Raw genomic sequence first — 15,615 nt, 5'->3', positions numbered from 1 at the left:
TTCACTGAATGCACACACACATGTGCTCGCTAGTGGTGTGCAGCACAAAGTAGGTTCCCCTTCTGCAAACTTTTTCCTTTCTGGATAAGATTTTATAGATGAAATTTGCAGACCTTGATTAATTATGATATTTTAATTCAAGGGTAGCCTTGAAAAAGGCTTTTCAGTTAGGTATGCCACAATGTCTCTCACTTGTAGTTGCCATTGGAAGTTAGCTGGCTAAGGTAGCATGTACATGGACAGTAATATTTTACTAATAATACTGTAGACCCTTCTTCAGAATTCTGATTGACATACTGAAAATGCTAAATTTCTTTGGTCAGATTTCTTAGAGTAACATTACAGAACCATTCAAAACATCACCAGAAGGGACATATAGGCACATGCATAACAATGAGTTCCTGCAACCATACTAATGAGCAGTTTTGGTTAGTTCCACTCTCTGAATGTTCTACAATAACCAAGCATATGTGAACTCGCAAATATTAAGGTTGATATGTAAAGCCGCATAAATGAATAATTTGATAAGTTGACATATGTATGTGGGTGGGTGGGTGGGTGGGTACACATGCTTGTACAGATCATTATGAAATGAACATGAGAAAAGGTATCTCTTTCACAAGTGGTTTATATAAGGGAGATACTGCTACTCTGTGCCAATAACCATTATATTTTTAAGTGTTCTGTTATTTATTTATTTATTCACTTGTATAAAGTATGCACACAAATAAATGTTACACTTCCACTGGGGTGTCAGGCTGGTAGTGCAAATAAACCAAAATGATTTTCACAGTTAAACCTTTTTCTCCTGCATTTGTTTGTGCTTACAAATTTCAGCAATAAAATTACTACAGCAGATGTATGGACGAGAGCAGAGCCTGTACTCCCTGGCACCGTGTTATACAGTCCAGGATCAGAGAAACATGGGTAGGTCTCCCACCACACTTGCACTCTGTAACTTACCAACATTTTCACATTACATCTTGTCCAGTCCTTGAACCCCCCCCCCCCCCCCAAAAAAAAGAGCACATGTGAAAGAATGAATGTTCATCCAATATGCTTATGTTCATATATGTTTATTCTGTTATATGTTAAGTTTGACAAATTGACACCTAAGGTAAGAGATCACATATTTATATTCGTGCCAGAAATCTATGATGCAAGGGTACCACAAAATCATGTTGAGATTGACAGAGAAGTCCATGGACATCAGCCCCAACAAAGCTGCAGCCTCAGTCCAAGCCAAACAAAACAAAGCAGTCTTCACACCATCCAAGTTCCAAAGAGAGGTAGAACTCCAACAACTGAAGCAAGCTAAAATGATAAATGATAACTCTGTTCTGTTAGGAGTTTATTTAGACCTGAGCTGATGAGTCTATGATGACTGTTTTCCAGCTTTGGATAGAATGCAGTGTAACTTCAGAAAAAGCAAGATGGCCTGCATCCCCACTATGGATGAGCTGCAGGCCAGTGAGAACCCTCAGGAAGCAGACACTCAGGCTGAGGCACCATATACCTTGCACCAGTTTATAGCACAGACAGGTTTGACAGCAAAGTCTGACGGCAAAGAATGTGGGCTTCACCCTCCTGATTCACATAGAGAAAGGAAAACGTCTGGTAAGTGTAAGCAATCAGGTTAATCTTTGCCTTATCACATGCAACATATTGCAAGTAGCAATTTGGAATATTTAAAAAAAAATAGATATCTTTTATTGTTTTAATTAAGACTTGTCATTAATGTTTTAAATTGTAGAAGTTCACTCATAACAAAAGCCCTAATTACACATTAAAGATTATTAGACATCTAAAATTTTTGTTACTGTAACAGCTTGTAATGTGATTATACTTCAGGTTGTGCAAATTCCTTACAAGCTCAGTATACTGCCAGGGAGTTGCAACCTGCAGCACCTGAACATGCCTTTCCTTGCATAACTACAATCAAACAGGAGAAACCTGACCAGGGTAACAGCATGGTTTTTTTTTTTTTTTGGTTTTTTTTTTAACTATTTGAGCATTTGAAGAAAATGTGTGTTCATAACATGCTTGCCAATACTAGTAAATCATGTTGAAGATTTGTTTACCTTGCCTTAGTTTCTCATGAGAAATGTTTCATTGGACCTCACAGTCTGGAAACTCTAAGTTCTCATCAATCTACAAGTAAGAGAGAGAGAACACAATGGTTAAAGTGCTTCAAAATTATTCAAGATTTTAAAAAATGATTTCCTGAAATGTTTTTAGTTATTATAAATGTCTTGTTTTCTTAAGGCACTTTGAGTCTGTGGTATTAATTAATAAATTAATTGGTAAATAATGTGTTTTGTCACTTGCATAGTGATTGTTTTCAAGCACTCAACTGACCTGAAGGAATATGTGAACAGCAAGAGAGCAACATCAGATGCTGTGGTTGGTCAGTATCAGAGTTTACACTCTCTGTAGGTGGATCATTTCCTCCCTCTTTATCATTCTCTGATGTGTTACTGTGTTTGCATTTGTCACAGGGCTGAGCTCAGTGATTGAGTGTGTAAGTGAGGGTCAGCCTCCACTTTACTTCTGTGTATCCTGCTCCAGCAAACTCGACCATGACCTCATCATCAACCACCTAGTGAAGTGTGGCCACCGAAATAGTTACTTGGTGAATTATCTTTTTGTTGTCAGTTAAATTGGAATAACCAAAATTACAAAATAATAAGACGAACAAACAAATTATGGCAGATGTACAAGGAGCAAGGCACTTGGTGCACTTGGTGCAACATAACACACAAAAATAATACAACTGGAATATTTAAATGAATTAAAATGTGTGAAAAAGATCAGCCAGTACACAATTAAAGCATAATACTATAATTCAGAATTATAGTATTTTAGTTTTTATCCAACTAGCCAAACCACAATGATCCAAACCTTTGCACCAAGCATGCAGTCTTCGAGTCAGGGTTCTCAGAGTAGCGTGTTGCTCCTACACACTGCTCTTTTCATCTGCCAAGGTTTCTTCACCGGTACTGCAGTTCCATTATGTTCTTCACTATGTACTCACAGTGGATATCGCTAAAACTGCTGGCTTTTTATACCATTTTATTCCAACTCAAAATCTGAATTTGGTTAAATGTAGCATTTGTATTTGTTCTGGTGATTTGTATTTGTTCTATTCAGTGGTGATGTTTTGTATGCTTGCGTTCGCATGAGCACAAATGTAATTGTACACAGTATGAGATGTCCGATATCCTGTGTATAAACATGCAGTCTTACTACTTTAATTGGTGTTATATTTGCATGATTTATGTTTTCTGTGTTACTCAGAGAGCTCGGTACCCCTGGCTGTTTGAGGAATGGTTTGATTCTGATATTAGAACTCAATCTCGGAAACTCATGTGGTATGCTCACACCGTGGAAACATACTATGAGGATGAACCAGGTCAGCTACAGGTAAACCACATAATACTCCATTAGCCGGCAGTAGTGAACCACACTACTCACTAGAGGAGCCAAGCCTTTATTTGTAGACTATTATTGGATGTTTTGTCTGTTGTAGGAGGTGAAAATGAAATATGCTGACTTAAAAGTAATAAAAGACATGTCGTTTGATAAAGGTAACTGCATTGACACACGTGATTGGCATTTAAGTATACATCCTATTATATGAATAACGCTTTTCATCTTCAGGCTTGCCATTCTTAACTATATTCTCTTTCACTCTTACTCTGTTTCCATTTCTCTCAGCTATTATACAGTTACAGAAAATCAGAAAGAAGCAGAAATTATGTGCTCTCCAAACCTGCATTTCACCCAAGATCAGAATAGGTGATCACCAAAAAAGCCATGCATAGGTACAAAACAGAATTCTAGCTGGGTGGTTTTGAAGGTCTGATCATATTTTTCTTTTTCTAGATTTGGTAAAACAGGAGAAAGTTGAAACGGAAGTGACAGCACAACATTCACAAGAGCTACTTGATTTTCCTGGTATGAATAAGATGAGAAAATTAATCGCACATCTCTTACTGTCATGTGATTTCCAGACTTTTTCTCCTGGTTTATTTATATTATTTAATTTCATTTTATTTTATTCCTTGTGTGTGTAGTTTCACAGGATCGAAGGACGGCTTCAAAACACAAAGATACTAAACCAGATTTATTTAATTGGTCTCCACCACTAGTTAAACGACTCAAAATTTCAAGTGACATCCAGTCAAGAGTAACGTTCGAACAAAAGGTGGTTGAAGAAAGTGCTATTAGACTCAGAAACAAAGACTTGTTTCCTGGCTACAAATCCACAAAATCAAACCAACTCACTCAGAAATCAGAACAAACCAAATCACTGGCTAAAACCAAACCTGTAAATTCAATCCTATTCTCTTCCAAAGATAACCTTAATCTATCAGACCCTCAATTGACAGCTCACATATCAGACTTCCACTCTGGCAAACTTAAACAGGATATATCTTCCAGCCACAGCAAAAGCACACAAGGGCTGTCAAAGATCACCCTTGCTGAAGAATCAACTGGTCATTACACTTCCAAAAAGGTTGACGAACAAATGCATAATCTAATGACTACAACAAAAGCTCCTAAACTCAAAATGGCAGATATCCATACAAGTGTTTATAAATCAGACACTAGACCTATAGGCACACTCAGTGCAGCCAAGCTCCAGAAAACAACTGAAGAATCCAAGGCTTCTACCATAAATGATGTGACCTCACCCAAAGAAAAGCAAGTTATCACAAAATCCCTTATTAACCCAGTAACAAAAACTGACAAAGAAACCCTTCGATGTTATTCCTTCACAACAAGCCATATGAAACCGTCCTCTTCCATAGAAATTAGCAGTGTTCCTTCAGAATTCCCAGTAAAGAAAATCAGGGGCTCAGACAATGTCACATACAGTCTTTCTCAAGTCCAGAAAGAGGCTTCCATTTTGCGTACAGTTAATTCAGATCAATTGCTGCCATCCCATTGTGTACCGTTGCCATCAAAGGAACCTAGTATATTTTTGCGTGAAAATAGCACTGCGAGCCCAGCCACTAAAAACCCTTCAAGTTTCTCAAGAGGTTTAGATCATTGTTCCCAGACTTCATCTGAGCTTTTGGGCAAAACTTTATGTAAAGCTGAGGACAGTGTTGTTGAAAACAGTCAAGGGCATGGACTGTCTTCCATCTCGACACCCCAGCAAAAAAAATACCCTGACAATACTGGCACCATAAGTGCTCCTTCTGTGGAGGTACAGGGGTTGGAAATTGCTCGACTGCCCGATACGAGACCCTTGGTGAAAAAGAGATCAAATGAAAATGCCTGGAATTATGAAAACCGGCAGTTTAACTCTGAAACACATGCTACATTTAATACAAGCATATTGGCTAACTCCTCTGGTGAAACTGTGGCCATGAAGGGGCAATATCGCTTGCTGTCACAGCAGAACTCCAGTAACAAACAAAATCCTGATTTTGACTGGAAAATTTCTGCTAATGGTTGGGACAGCTCAGCCTATATTTGCACAGAAAATGGCTTTAATCCATCTGCAACCTCCACCATGTCATACCCCATTCAGAAAAATGGTGCTAATACCAATTTTATGATTTCAGAATGTGGCCCAGCTGCCCCAGGCATCAGTCCTGCGATACAAGAATATGCAATGCCTTCTGAGTTTTCACAATCTATCCCTGCTTATGCATCCGTACCAGTTTATCAGACTCCACCAGTTTACCAATCCTTTCAGAACTCAAAAATAGATGATGCCTACTATCGTTTCTATGCTTACAATCAGGCATTTCACCCTAACCAGACAGTACCAGTTAATGAAAATGTCCCTCCCAGTGCTTCTGCACATGGATATGAAGGGGTTCTTTACCCTCCATCTGGGTGGCAACAAGTAAGTAAAAAAAATTTTTTTAAGTACATTGAGCTATAGCACATTGCCGACCAAAGGGCAATTTTTACTCAATATATTGAATGAAGGCTACACAGTATAGCTTTGATCCACTTGAGTACTACAGGTGTGTGAATGACATGTACACAGTTTGTTACATTTAAATGTATATAAATACAGAATATGTCCTTATTCTTGATTTAATCTTCTTTGGTTATAACGCACAATTTCACACATAAATGGGAGCAAAATGGATGGAATATGGTAGATGACACCATATTGGTTATAATATCTCTGTACCAAAACTATGATACAAAAAGTTAGGTATTTTCATGTCTCTCCTCAAATTTTAGAGTCAGTCCCTTTTAAATTTCCAAAAGCCATCTTGAGAGATTATAGAAAAGCAGGAATTCAATGATAAAGGTTGGACTTTCTATCTTGTTTGTATAATTATTTAAATTATTATTTTTAAAAAAAATATTCATTTGACCAAGTGTGTGTTGAGGGCCTAAACATGTTTATCTGTAAGTGGTTATTTTTCTTCTTTGCCTTTTTTTTTTAACAGAAGAAGAATGGGAGACGGAAATATTACACCATGGGGGATCATAAACATGAAGCCTTATTATTCTTTCCTACTTGATCTAAAAAATTTTCGGCTGTTGTAGTTCAATGGAATTTGCTACATTTATTTCTGCAGCACGAAACTGAATCTGGGATTTGTTTGACCAAACACATGACCCTTCATCTTGTGTCTTATAAGAACAGGCTTACTTTTGTTATGTATATATTTTTTTAAGTAGTTTTACTGTCAGAGTTAATGTACAATATTTCAGACTGAAATCTTTCATTTGTGATTTAGTACTTTTGGGAAATGGATGTTTTGGGGTTTTTTTTCCCCAATGTGACAGTAAAGATCTGACTTATTTCAGATGTTTTAATTCATAGATCTTTACATAAAAAAAAACTTGTCTTGTACGTGTTTTCAATCTCAAATTACAGAAGTGTATCCCCACACATACATTAAAGGCAGTTTTTGTAATATGTTTTAAGATGTCTTTTGATGCAACAACACAATCCACAGAAAAGAGTCAAACTGTCAGTGATGAGTTTGTTTTTAAATTTTGCATTTAGAGCTGCTTTTTTTATTTTATTATTATTTTTTTTATTATTAATATCAAAGACGTATTTTTAAAAAATGTTTTCATGGTCCTGCATCATTGTCATAGTAACACTGAGATGTCCTACAACTAAGAACATCAAACAGTAATTTGCTGGTGAACCTTTAAACACTGAACCTTAAAAAGCTGAAAGGCAGGGAGAGGTTTTATTTACAATAGCACAAAGTACTAAAATTCCCTCCCCAAGCATCTGAGAGCTGTTGATACACCTGTCAGAGTATTCAAACATTTGTTTAATATTGCTTTTACTATGGTTTTATTGCTTTATTCATGAGTTCTGTGTGGGGAACCATGCACTGGGATGTATCTAGTCTGATGAGCTCAATCTCATGATTCTAGCCAGTTACACAAAAAACACAAAAAGTGGGGAAAAAAACCTTTCAGTTAACAGGTGGGTAATTGATGTACTCATCTGGCCAATGTTTTTACAAATGTTTCCTCACTGTCCCTCTATCATTTTTGTTCAAAACAGCAAAGAAATTATATATTGAAATAAATGGACACTTGTGACTTACCAAGCAATTTTGACCAAATTACCTTTATTTCTTGATGAGGTGAAGTTCCAGACATTACACCTTTTATAAATGACCACAATAAGTTTGAGGTTCCCTTCTTTTAAAAATGTGTGAGATTAATATAATGGTAACAGAATTTGTTGTATGTTTTTACTTAATACACTTGGTAATACCCTTCCAATGTCAGGTTTAAACTGATCTGTCCTATCCCAAAGACTGAACGCATCCTGTTGTTCCTCTTCATGTTCTCAACGACAACCTTTTAAAGAAGGTATATACCAAATTCATAGATGAAATGCTGCATAACTTAATACAATTTAGGTGTCACATAGAGATTAGGGATATCTCTTATACATACACTGTGATAAAAGTCTAACTGCCATAGTTGCATTTTTGTGTGTGTAACGGTTTTAGTGTGGTCTTGCTGCATTTTTGTGTGAATATACCTCAATATAGTAAACATATTACAAATGTAAACATTAATATAAACTCATTTGCCTTTTGTTGTGGGATTGCATAAACTGAGTGAATGGTAAGATTAAATAAATAGAGAATAATCTATAAAATAGAATAGGATTAAATCTTGAATTAACAAAATAATTTCTGTATGTACAGACATAATTACTGAATAACAGGAAACGCCTTGGATGTGCATATGTGCGATTGTGCAAGAAGACGTGTACGTGACAGTTAGACGGAGGCGAGGGCTGAAATGGAAAAGTACTAAGCAGAAGTGGCACAGGACGAGAGAAACTAAATGTGTGTGTCGCGAAGTTATGTTTTGGATATCACTCGCACTGTGATGTGAAGTGACATCTCCAGAGCTCTGCATTAATAAAAGGCTACAAGGTAACGCACTGTTTCCGGTCTCTTCTTTCCTGCATCAGCGAATACGACGCTTTCCAAATATTTTAACAAAACAATGGTTGCTTATATAAATTCAAAATATACGCATTTTCCATCCGCTTTGCATGTTCTTTCATGTTAATTTTAATTTCTCCACTAGTCCTAAGTTTCCCAAAATTATCACTTGAAGGACAACGATGGTACAGACGAGTACACCAATCATCTACCCTTATGGGGTCTTGTCAGATTACTTTCTGCAAATATTTCGTTTTATAGGAAAGAAACAGAAACCTTTATTTTTAAATGTGCACTGCATGATCAAGAACTGACCTTCTACAAACACATTCCTGCCGATAAAGCAAAAAGACTGTCGCGAACAGTTGTGATTGGAGCTTACATCTATATCTGCTAGCTACAAAACGGAAGAAAGTAAATTAAAGTGCTTTAGGGTTTTTTTCTAGCTTTTTTCTCACATTTAATTCACTATTCTCTAAAGGTGAGAATCGCTGGCTAGCTAGGTTAATTATTCTATTTGTTGACTTGCAACCTAGTCAACTTAAATATGTGACACATCGAGCAATTAATGATTAGCTAGCTAACATTAGCTATCTAGCTAGGTATATTTAATTCAGTTTAGTCAGCTTTCAAAGAGCAGAGTTTTTCTTGTTCTTTTTTTCATCCTAAAACTCTTTACCTTTTACAGCCTTTAACGTTTTGTCCACATTCACTGTAAGTTACCTTAAGTTAGGTTAGCTGTCCTAAATTAGGTAGGTTAGCTACGTTAACGCTACCATGGAATCACGCAGCTAGCTAGGTTTCCTACAGATAGCTCATCAAACTAGGACAGCAGTTCACTTTAGCGGAACAATTGGTGATGATGCATTCATTGTCCTACAGAAGTTGTAGGTGAAATTTCAGAATTACGCAGGCTCATTCTGTTAAGAGTGAACCTCTCATGTTTCCTCCCTCGACCCATTTACATTAATGGAATTTGGCGTTAGCTGACAGTTTTATCCAAAGAGATTTACAATTACGAACAAGACAACCATCCAAACTCACATCATGGGTGGTCTTCATAGATGCAACTACATTGTAAGTCACTAACAGAAAGATAAAAAAGACCAGTCTGCTTACTCTTGGCTGTTTTTATTTTTAAATGATGTCATGTTAAGGATTTTTGTTGCACAGTTTGAGCTATCTGCTGTTCTCATTGTGTGCTACATTCATAAGCTTTAGTGATGTTGAGAGGGAGGATCTTGTTTTTTTTCTCTGAAAAGTGAAATGGAAAGGAATCTTGCACATTATCCTACTTGCTGCTAGAGTACTGTACTAAACCAGCAATGTACTCTGAACTGTTCTGGCTGCTACCGGTGACTGCTATGTTCAGGGTAGCATGTCACTGATTGCTATGCACAACTCGCTTTACATATGCCCAGTACTGTGTACTGTACTAAATTGCACTGGCTACTCATTTTGTATTTGCCCTGTCCTGTATTTATTATTGTTTATTTAATGTTTATTTAATGACATTTTGCACTATATTGGACTGTTTGCACTTGTGTAGCATGTTGTCTGTTGCACTGTTGTTTTTATGTTGCACCATGGTCCTGGAGGAACATTGTCTCGTTTTTGTTGTGTACTTGTATATAGCTGAAATGACAATATAACCTCTTGAACTTGAGCTTGAATCTGATGAGTATAATTCTGGTTAAAAGTTATCTTTAATATCTGTTGATCATCTTCTAATGCAAGACATACCACTAAAAACGCACAAAATCTGCTAGTCTAAATGTCATTACAGATAACACAGATGTTGTAATTGAAAGTATATAGTTATTGACACAAATTAATAAATAGCCTTCCAGGCAACATAGTTTATCCAAAGGTTGGCGCCTTGAGCGCCTCTATAAGAGAACTGGTCTCACTGTTCATAAAGAAGCCTATTTTGACCATATGCTTAATTATAAGTCGGCTCTAAACAGTGCCTGTTCATGCTTTATTTATTCTGTTATCAATGTTCCTGGACATAAGCCCAAAACACTTTTTTCCACTATTAATAAGCTCCTTAAGGCTCCATCTCCTTCTGCATCTTCTCCTTTTTCTTTAATGAAAAATAAGCAAAATTAACCAGTATTTTCCCTCTGTTCTCCCTTCATCCGATTACAGGGACAGCCTTCTCACCCCTGCTGCTGAACAATTTTCTGCCTTCTCTCTCACCCAATGTTACATGCCAGGTGTGCACATTTGTGTTTTATATTGGTTGCTTTTCCCTGTTACAGGTAAACCAGTAAGAAGCCTTGTGGGCCGAAATGGAGGCGGGACTGCTGCTTTAAAGGCAGATCCCCTGGGAAAGTATGTAGCGCTGATTCGTGCCATGCTGGAGAGTTATTACTTAAGGCATCTTGTGACAATATATAAGTGATACTGTTTAGTTTATTTATGACGCTGCTGTTATATTTCTGCTTTCTGTCAGTGTGGACAAGTCAGGTAACATGGTTACAGGTGATTTCAATGTTTAGATGTGGTAGATTAGGAGCACATGCCAATTTGTAGCTTTGTTGATAAGGAAAGGTATGTGATACGCAGTGAAGCTCTGTTTTATTATTTTCGTTTCTTTGGCACCGTCCACAACGTCCACCTGTACTTTATGGTGTAAGAAAGATGTTACTGGCATTAGTTGGCCATTTTGATCTTCCTATACCGAGGTCTATGCTGAAAGTAGAAATTTGCAGGCTATTGATAGAAAACCTAGAGAAGCATGGTGTATTGCCTGTACAACTACTTGTAGATCCAGTTTATGATCAAGGGATATGTGGAACTGGAGAATACGTTGTAAATGTAAGTGCTACATTGCATTGTTATGGCCCACTTTCTTCTGTCTCTACTGAGGGTCATTCGTCTGTGGGATAACTAAATAAGACAAGTGAGGGGGCTACGTTTTCATCTAAGCCTCCTCTATTTGTTGAAGCCCTGGAAACACTTATGAAGTAATATGCTAGCCCCTCTCACACACCCCCCCCCCCCCTTCCCTCTTCACACTTTGGTGAGAATTGCTGTCACTCCAAGACAATGGTGCTGCAATGGCTAATAGAAATCATAGAATCTAAGAGAAGGGGGGCTAATGCTCTTTTTAGGAGCACTTTTACATCATTAACGTGCATTTGGAGGTAACCAAAGGCTTGCGAATTTTGTGTTGGCTTACGAAGGAAATGAACATTGTCGTGTCCGTTGATGCAGGAAAGAAGAGACAGGAACCAGTGCGTTACCTTGTGGCCTTTTATTAATACAGAGCTCTGGAGATGTCACTTGACAACGCAGTGCGAGTGAGATCTAAAGCATAACTTTGCAACAGACAGACTTATAGTTTTCTCGCCTTGCGCCATTTCTGCTTTTGTGTTTTTCCATCTCAGCCGTCACCTCTGTTTGACCGTCTCGTACACATGTCTTCTTGCATAATCACACATATGCACGTCTAGGGCATTTCCTGTTGTGTCTGGACATGCAGTAATTATTTTTATTAATTCAAGCATTAGTCTTATTCCATTCTGCGCATTATTTTTATTTTAGTGTAGGCTTAGCATTCATTTAATTTCTGAAACCCCACAACTGGAAGCGTGTTTTAAAAAGGCCATTTAAAAGGACAGGCATGACTGTTGTGGAAATTTACCAGAAAAGCACGGAATATTCAGCGTGGGATTTCTGAAGAACAGATGCATGTAGACGGCTGAAATCGGTAAGCAGGTAGTTGTATTAGTCCTAAGAAATGTGATGTTGATAAATCTACTAGTACTTTAAGAATATTCGATGCTATCAAGTGATTTGAGTCTGCCAATGTGGGCCCGCTAGGTGCAACAGGGGGACAAGGTGGATACTATGATGTTACACCTGCCTGTCACCTTGTTGCCATGGAATGAAGAGTCCGTAAAGTAGCGAATTGATATTTGGTGGAAATCTTCACACCGGTCCATATAGCATTATTAAATAATTTAAGAGCTGCAAAACAACACATTAAATCACGATAAGCATTACAGTTAACTGGAGCACGATTGATTTATGTGATTTATAAGTAGTTTAATTTTAATGCGTCATGAGTGCTGTTATTTAGCAAAGCACCTGACGAACCATCGTCAGTGTCTGAGATTAGTTAGGATGTTCCGAGTTGCAGGCTTTAGTAATATAAGTATTGGGGAAGTCTGTACAAAACCGCTGTTGCATTGTAGCTATACTGTTAATTAACAGTGTAGTTTACTGAGAAACAGTGTTTAACTGCATTGATACTCTGTATTTACTTAATGGAAAAACATTGTAGTGTCGGTGCATTTTGCATATAGTTCCATGTTACACTAGAATAGTGGGTGTGTAATGTAAAGTGCTGTGTAGGAACAACAACAAAAAAACCTGGACTCAACAAAATACAATTTAAACCTTTTACATTTTCATGAATGAATTCAGAACCCTTTGTGTTAAAGCAATTGCCGCTGAATCACCACAAATCACTCCCATTCTGCGAGGCCGTCACCAAGCTGTTTCTGGGCTCTCCCCTGTGTCCTGGAGCCTCTGAATATGATGAGGAAGCACACGGGCCTTTGTGCTGTGCCTAATCTTTTTCATGCTTCTTGGGCTTGGATTCACGGAGCTCCGTAGAATTTCACTGATTTGGGGTCGGTTTTTGCACTTTTTTTTTCATACTTCTCACTGTGATGAAGACGTAAATCTTGTTTTTGAAAAGAGTGACGTAGTGTTGCTAACGGTAATGGCCGTTCTTCTAAATATGCAGTTTGTGAGGTTGTCCATAATGGCTAGCAAGGAAGAGACTGAATGTATGGTTTGAGCCTTCCGAGCAAGAGGCAGAGCATGGCATCAAGTCCAAAGAGACATGGAAGTACATTTTCACCTGTCTTGACATGATGCAAATTATTTTGGCTTTTGTGCGCATAACTGTACGCATTGCTTTACTGTTATGTGAATTTGAAGAATGTGAGAAACGGCTTCCGCAGATTCAAGTAGAGCGTTCGTGCTGTCAGTGAGGAACGCACGTGAGTCGCTCTGAAGAACGGCATCTGCGAAAGGCAGAGCAATGCATAGTAACTTGCAGAACTTGCTGCGTCTTAGGTGGATCGGCGCCCTCTGCTGGTGCTTAATATGACTCACCCGTGGGTCTCTCGCACAGGTCAATACGACCAGTCTGGAAGGCGCAGACGTCTCGGTGGAGAAGGCAGACCGGCGGGAGTTCATCGACCTGCTGAACAAGATGCTCACGCTAGACACTGACAAACGGATCACACCGATGAAGACCCTAAAGCACCCATTTGTCACCATGACCCACCTCCTCCAGTTCCCTCAAAGTGCCCAGTGAGTTGTTCCAGGCCTTCCAATGTACATGTCACAGTTGTTGTTTTTTTTTAATTTGAAGGAACACCATCTTAATTTAGAAATCCAAATGGTAGTACTGTAACTTGCCCCCCACCCATGTCTCTCTGTCTTTCTCTCTCTTGCTGTAGTGTGAAATCTTGCTTCCAGAAAATGGAGCTCTGCAGTCGGCAGTGCACAGGGTTTGATGGCAGCAAGAGCCTATTTGGCAGCGGGGGTGGGTCTGGGGGTGGGGCCAGCATGACTGCCAACCTCAATGACACCTTCAGCAACCAGCTTGCCCAGCACAGCCAGGTGGGACAACCGGCACAGCAGGGCGGGTTCAAGAGGTCAAAGATTGCCAAGCAGAGAGCCGGGCTAGGTACTCCCTGCCTCTTATTGCACTTTTTAATGGTTGGCATTAACTCTAAAACTCCACACTAATTCAGTGCAAGGCAACCCTCGAACTGGACTCGAGACCTACTGGTCTAGTATGTGGGTCTGCATAGTGGGTACAACTGTTGTAATAAGTGCTGGATGGCTCTGTGCCATCACAATTTGGTGATGGGCTGTGTGTGTTCACTCAAGTGTGCAGTGTGTTGACGTGCTCATCTTACCCTGTGCCAGGCCTATGTCCTCCCCTGTGCACGGCATGGGCGACAAGTCGGAGTCCATTTTCACCTCTGACATGCTCAGCCCAACTATGAGCATCATCATCTCCAGCGACTCAGAGGACAATGCCAAGGTCCAGCATGCCAGGTGCCCTCGCCTTGTCTTTTTAAAGCCATTATGAAATCCTTCCTAACAGTTTCCTTGCTGTTACTCATCTTGTGGTTTAACCCTTCCTCCCCTTCCTTGACCCCAACTCCCAGCTGTGGTGGGCGAACATCATGAGCTGTGTGACTGCGCAGGACTCTGACTTGTCCACATACATCCCGCTCAGCCCCAAGCATCTGCCCAACTTTGTGTAGAGTGCCACCAACTTGCCCAAGTTAAATTTTATTTATTTATTTTACTTTGAATAAAACTTTTGAATTGAAATCACTGACCTTGTCATGCCTCTCCATGGGTGGCCCCATTTTTATCCTTTTTTTTTTTTTTTTTAAGTGCTACAATTGGCCTCAGTTTATTTATTTTAAACATATTCGATGTGAGTCCTTGACCAGCATGTCAATAAAGCTTCACCCAGTTGCTCTTGTCAGTGTGTTCTGTTCTTCTTAAAAGGGTAACATCTCAATTCTAAACTGCATTGCAGTAAAGCAAAACATTAAAGGTTATTTGGTTGTACTATTCTATTGATCCTATAGTCAGTGGCTATCAATAAGAAATGATCAAGCACAGTTTTATTGGGTGGGTTTGTGGAAAGAGAACTACAGCTCTTGGTGACGTTTTTGGTTCAAGATTAATCGTCATGCAAATGATTGTGATTAACGCTTTGTTTAATTCAACTATAAATCTAATATTTTAATAGCGCTGGCAACTTTCTAGATCCGATTAATTAATTTTGTGGATTAATACCATAACTGACATGGTTTTATAGCCACATGGTCAATACTTGCTATCAAAATACAGAGGTTCATAAGAACCTCTTTCCTTCATAAGGAGACTTCCTGTTTTTGAAACTGTTTCGCGTTAACACCATACTAGCTCTTACTGCTTTGTTTATCATGCTTTTCCTTGGATTTAACTACATTCTACCTGGAAACCGGCAAGTTCCATCAGACATCGAAAACTACTTTATCACAAACTACATCTAATGAACTACCACAAACATAAGTAACATTAACATTTTGCGTTTTTGCAGCATGTTTATTCTTCGTCTTTAGCGATAGTTTTATCTGTGAGAAGACTCAAGCGCTAGAAGTGC

At 38.6% G+C, this 15,615-nt stretch overlaps 1 protein-coding gene across 11 annotated transcripts in view; it reads left to right on the top strand.

The window, feature by feature from the left end:
* The window catches only part of si:ch211-199g17.2 (uncharacterized), a 63,947-nt gene extending 49,008 nt beyond the window's left edge, over positions 1-14,939 (top strand). For 6 of the 11 annotated variants that reach the window (XM_081700615.1, XM_081700610.1, XM_081700607.1 and 3 more), the window contains 18 exons: positions 838-927; positions 1,149-1,289; positions 1,396-1,617; positions 1,852-1,962; positions 2,092-2,157; positions 2,333-2,407; positions 2,499-2,632; positions 3,298-3,423; positions 3,530-3,587; positions 3,718-3,798; positions 3,886-3,957; positions 4,077-5,863; positions 6,214-6,283; positions 6,426-8,402; positions 13,570-13,751; positions 13,901-14,130; positions 14,376-14,507; positions 14,621-14,939. In XM_081700615.1, the coding sequence (XP_081556741.1) occupies positions 838-927; positions 1,149-1,289; positions 1,396-1,617; positions 1,852-1,962; positions 2,092-2,157; positions 2,333-2,407; positions 2,499-2,632; positions 3,298-3,423; positions 3,530-3,587; positions 3,718-3,798; positions 3,886-3,957; positions 4,077-5,863; positions 6,214-6,249 (2,999 nt within the window). In that variant the 3' untranslated portion in view covers positions 6,250-6,283; positions 6,426-8,402; positions 13,570-13,751; ... (1 more) ...; positions 14,376-14,507; positions 14,621-14,939. Of the gene's footprint in view, positions 1-837; positions 928-1,148; positions 1,290-1,395; positions 1,618-1,851; positions 1,963-2,091; positions 2,158-2,332; positions 2,408-2,498; positions 2,633-3,297; positions 3,424-3,529; positions 3,588-3,717; positions 3,799-3,885; positions 3,958-4,076; positions 5,864-6,213; positions 6,284-6,425; positions 8,403-10,565; positions 10,634-10,678; positions 10,752-13,569; positions 13,752-13,900; positions 14,131-14,375; positions 14,508-14,620 lie in introns of all 11 variants that reach the window. The other 5 variants (XM_081700576.1, XM_081700581.1, XM_035529161.2 and 2 more) reach the window with 5 other exon arrangements.
* The last annotated feature ends 676 nt before the right edge of the window (positions 14,940-15,615 follow it).

The sequence above is a fragment of the Electrophorus electricus genome, chromosome 2 (genome assembly GCF_041902795.1).
Source record: "Electrophorus electricus isolate QZ-2024a chromosome 2, ASM4190279v1, whole genome shotgun sequence".
NCBI lineage: Eukaryota > Metazoa > Chordata > Actinopteri > Gymnotiformes > Gymnotidae > Electrophorus > Electrophorus electricus.
The sequence above is the reverse complement of the archived record's forward strand: the minus strand, read 5'-3'. Positions and strand labels throughout refer to the sequence as shown.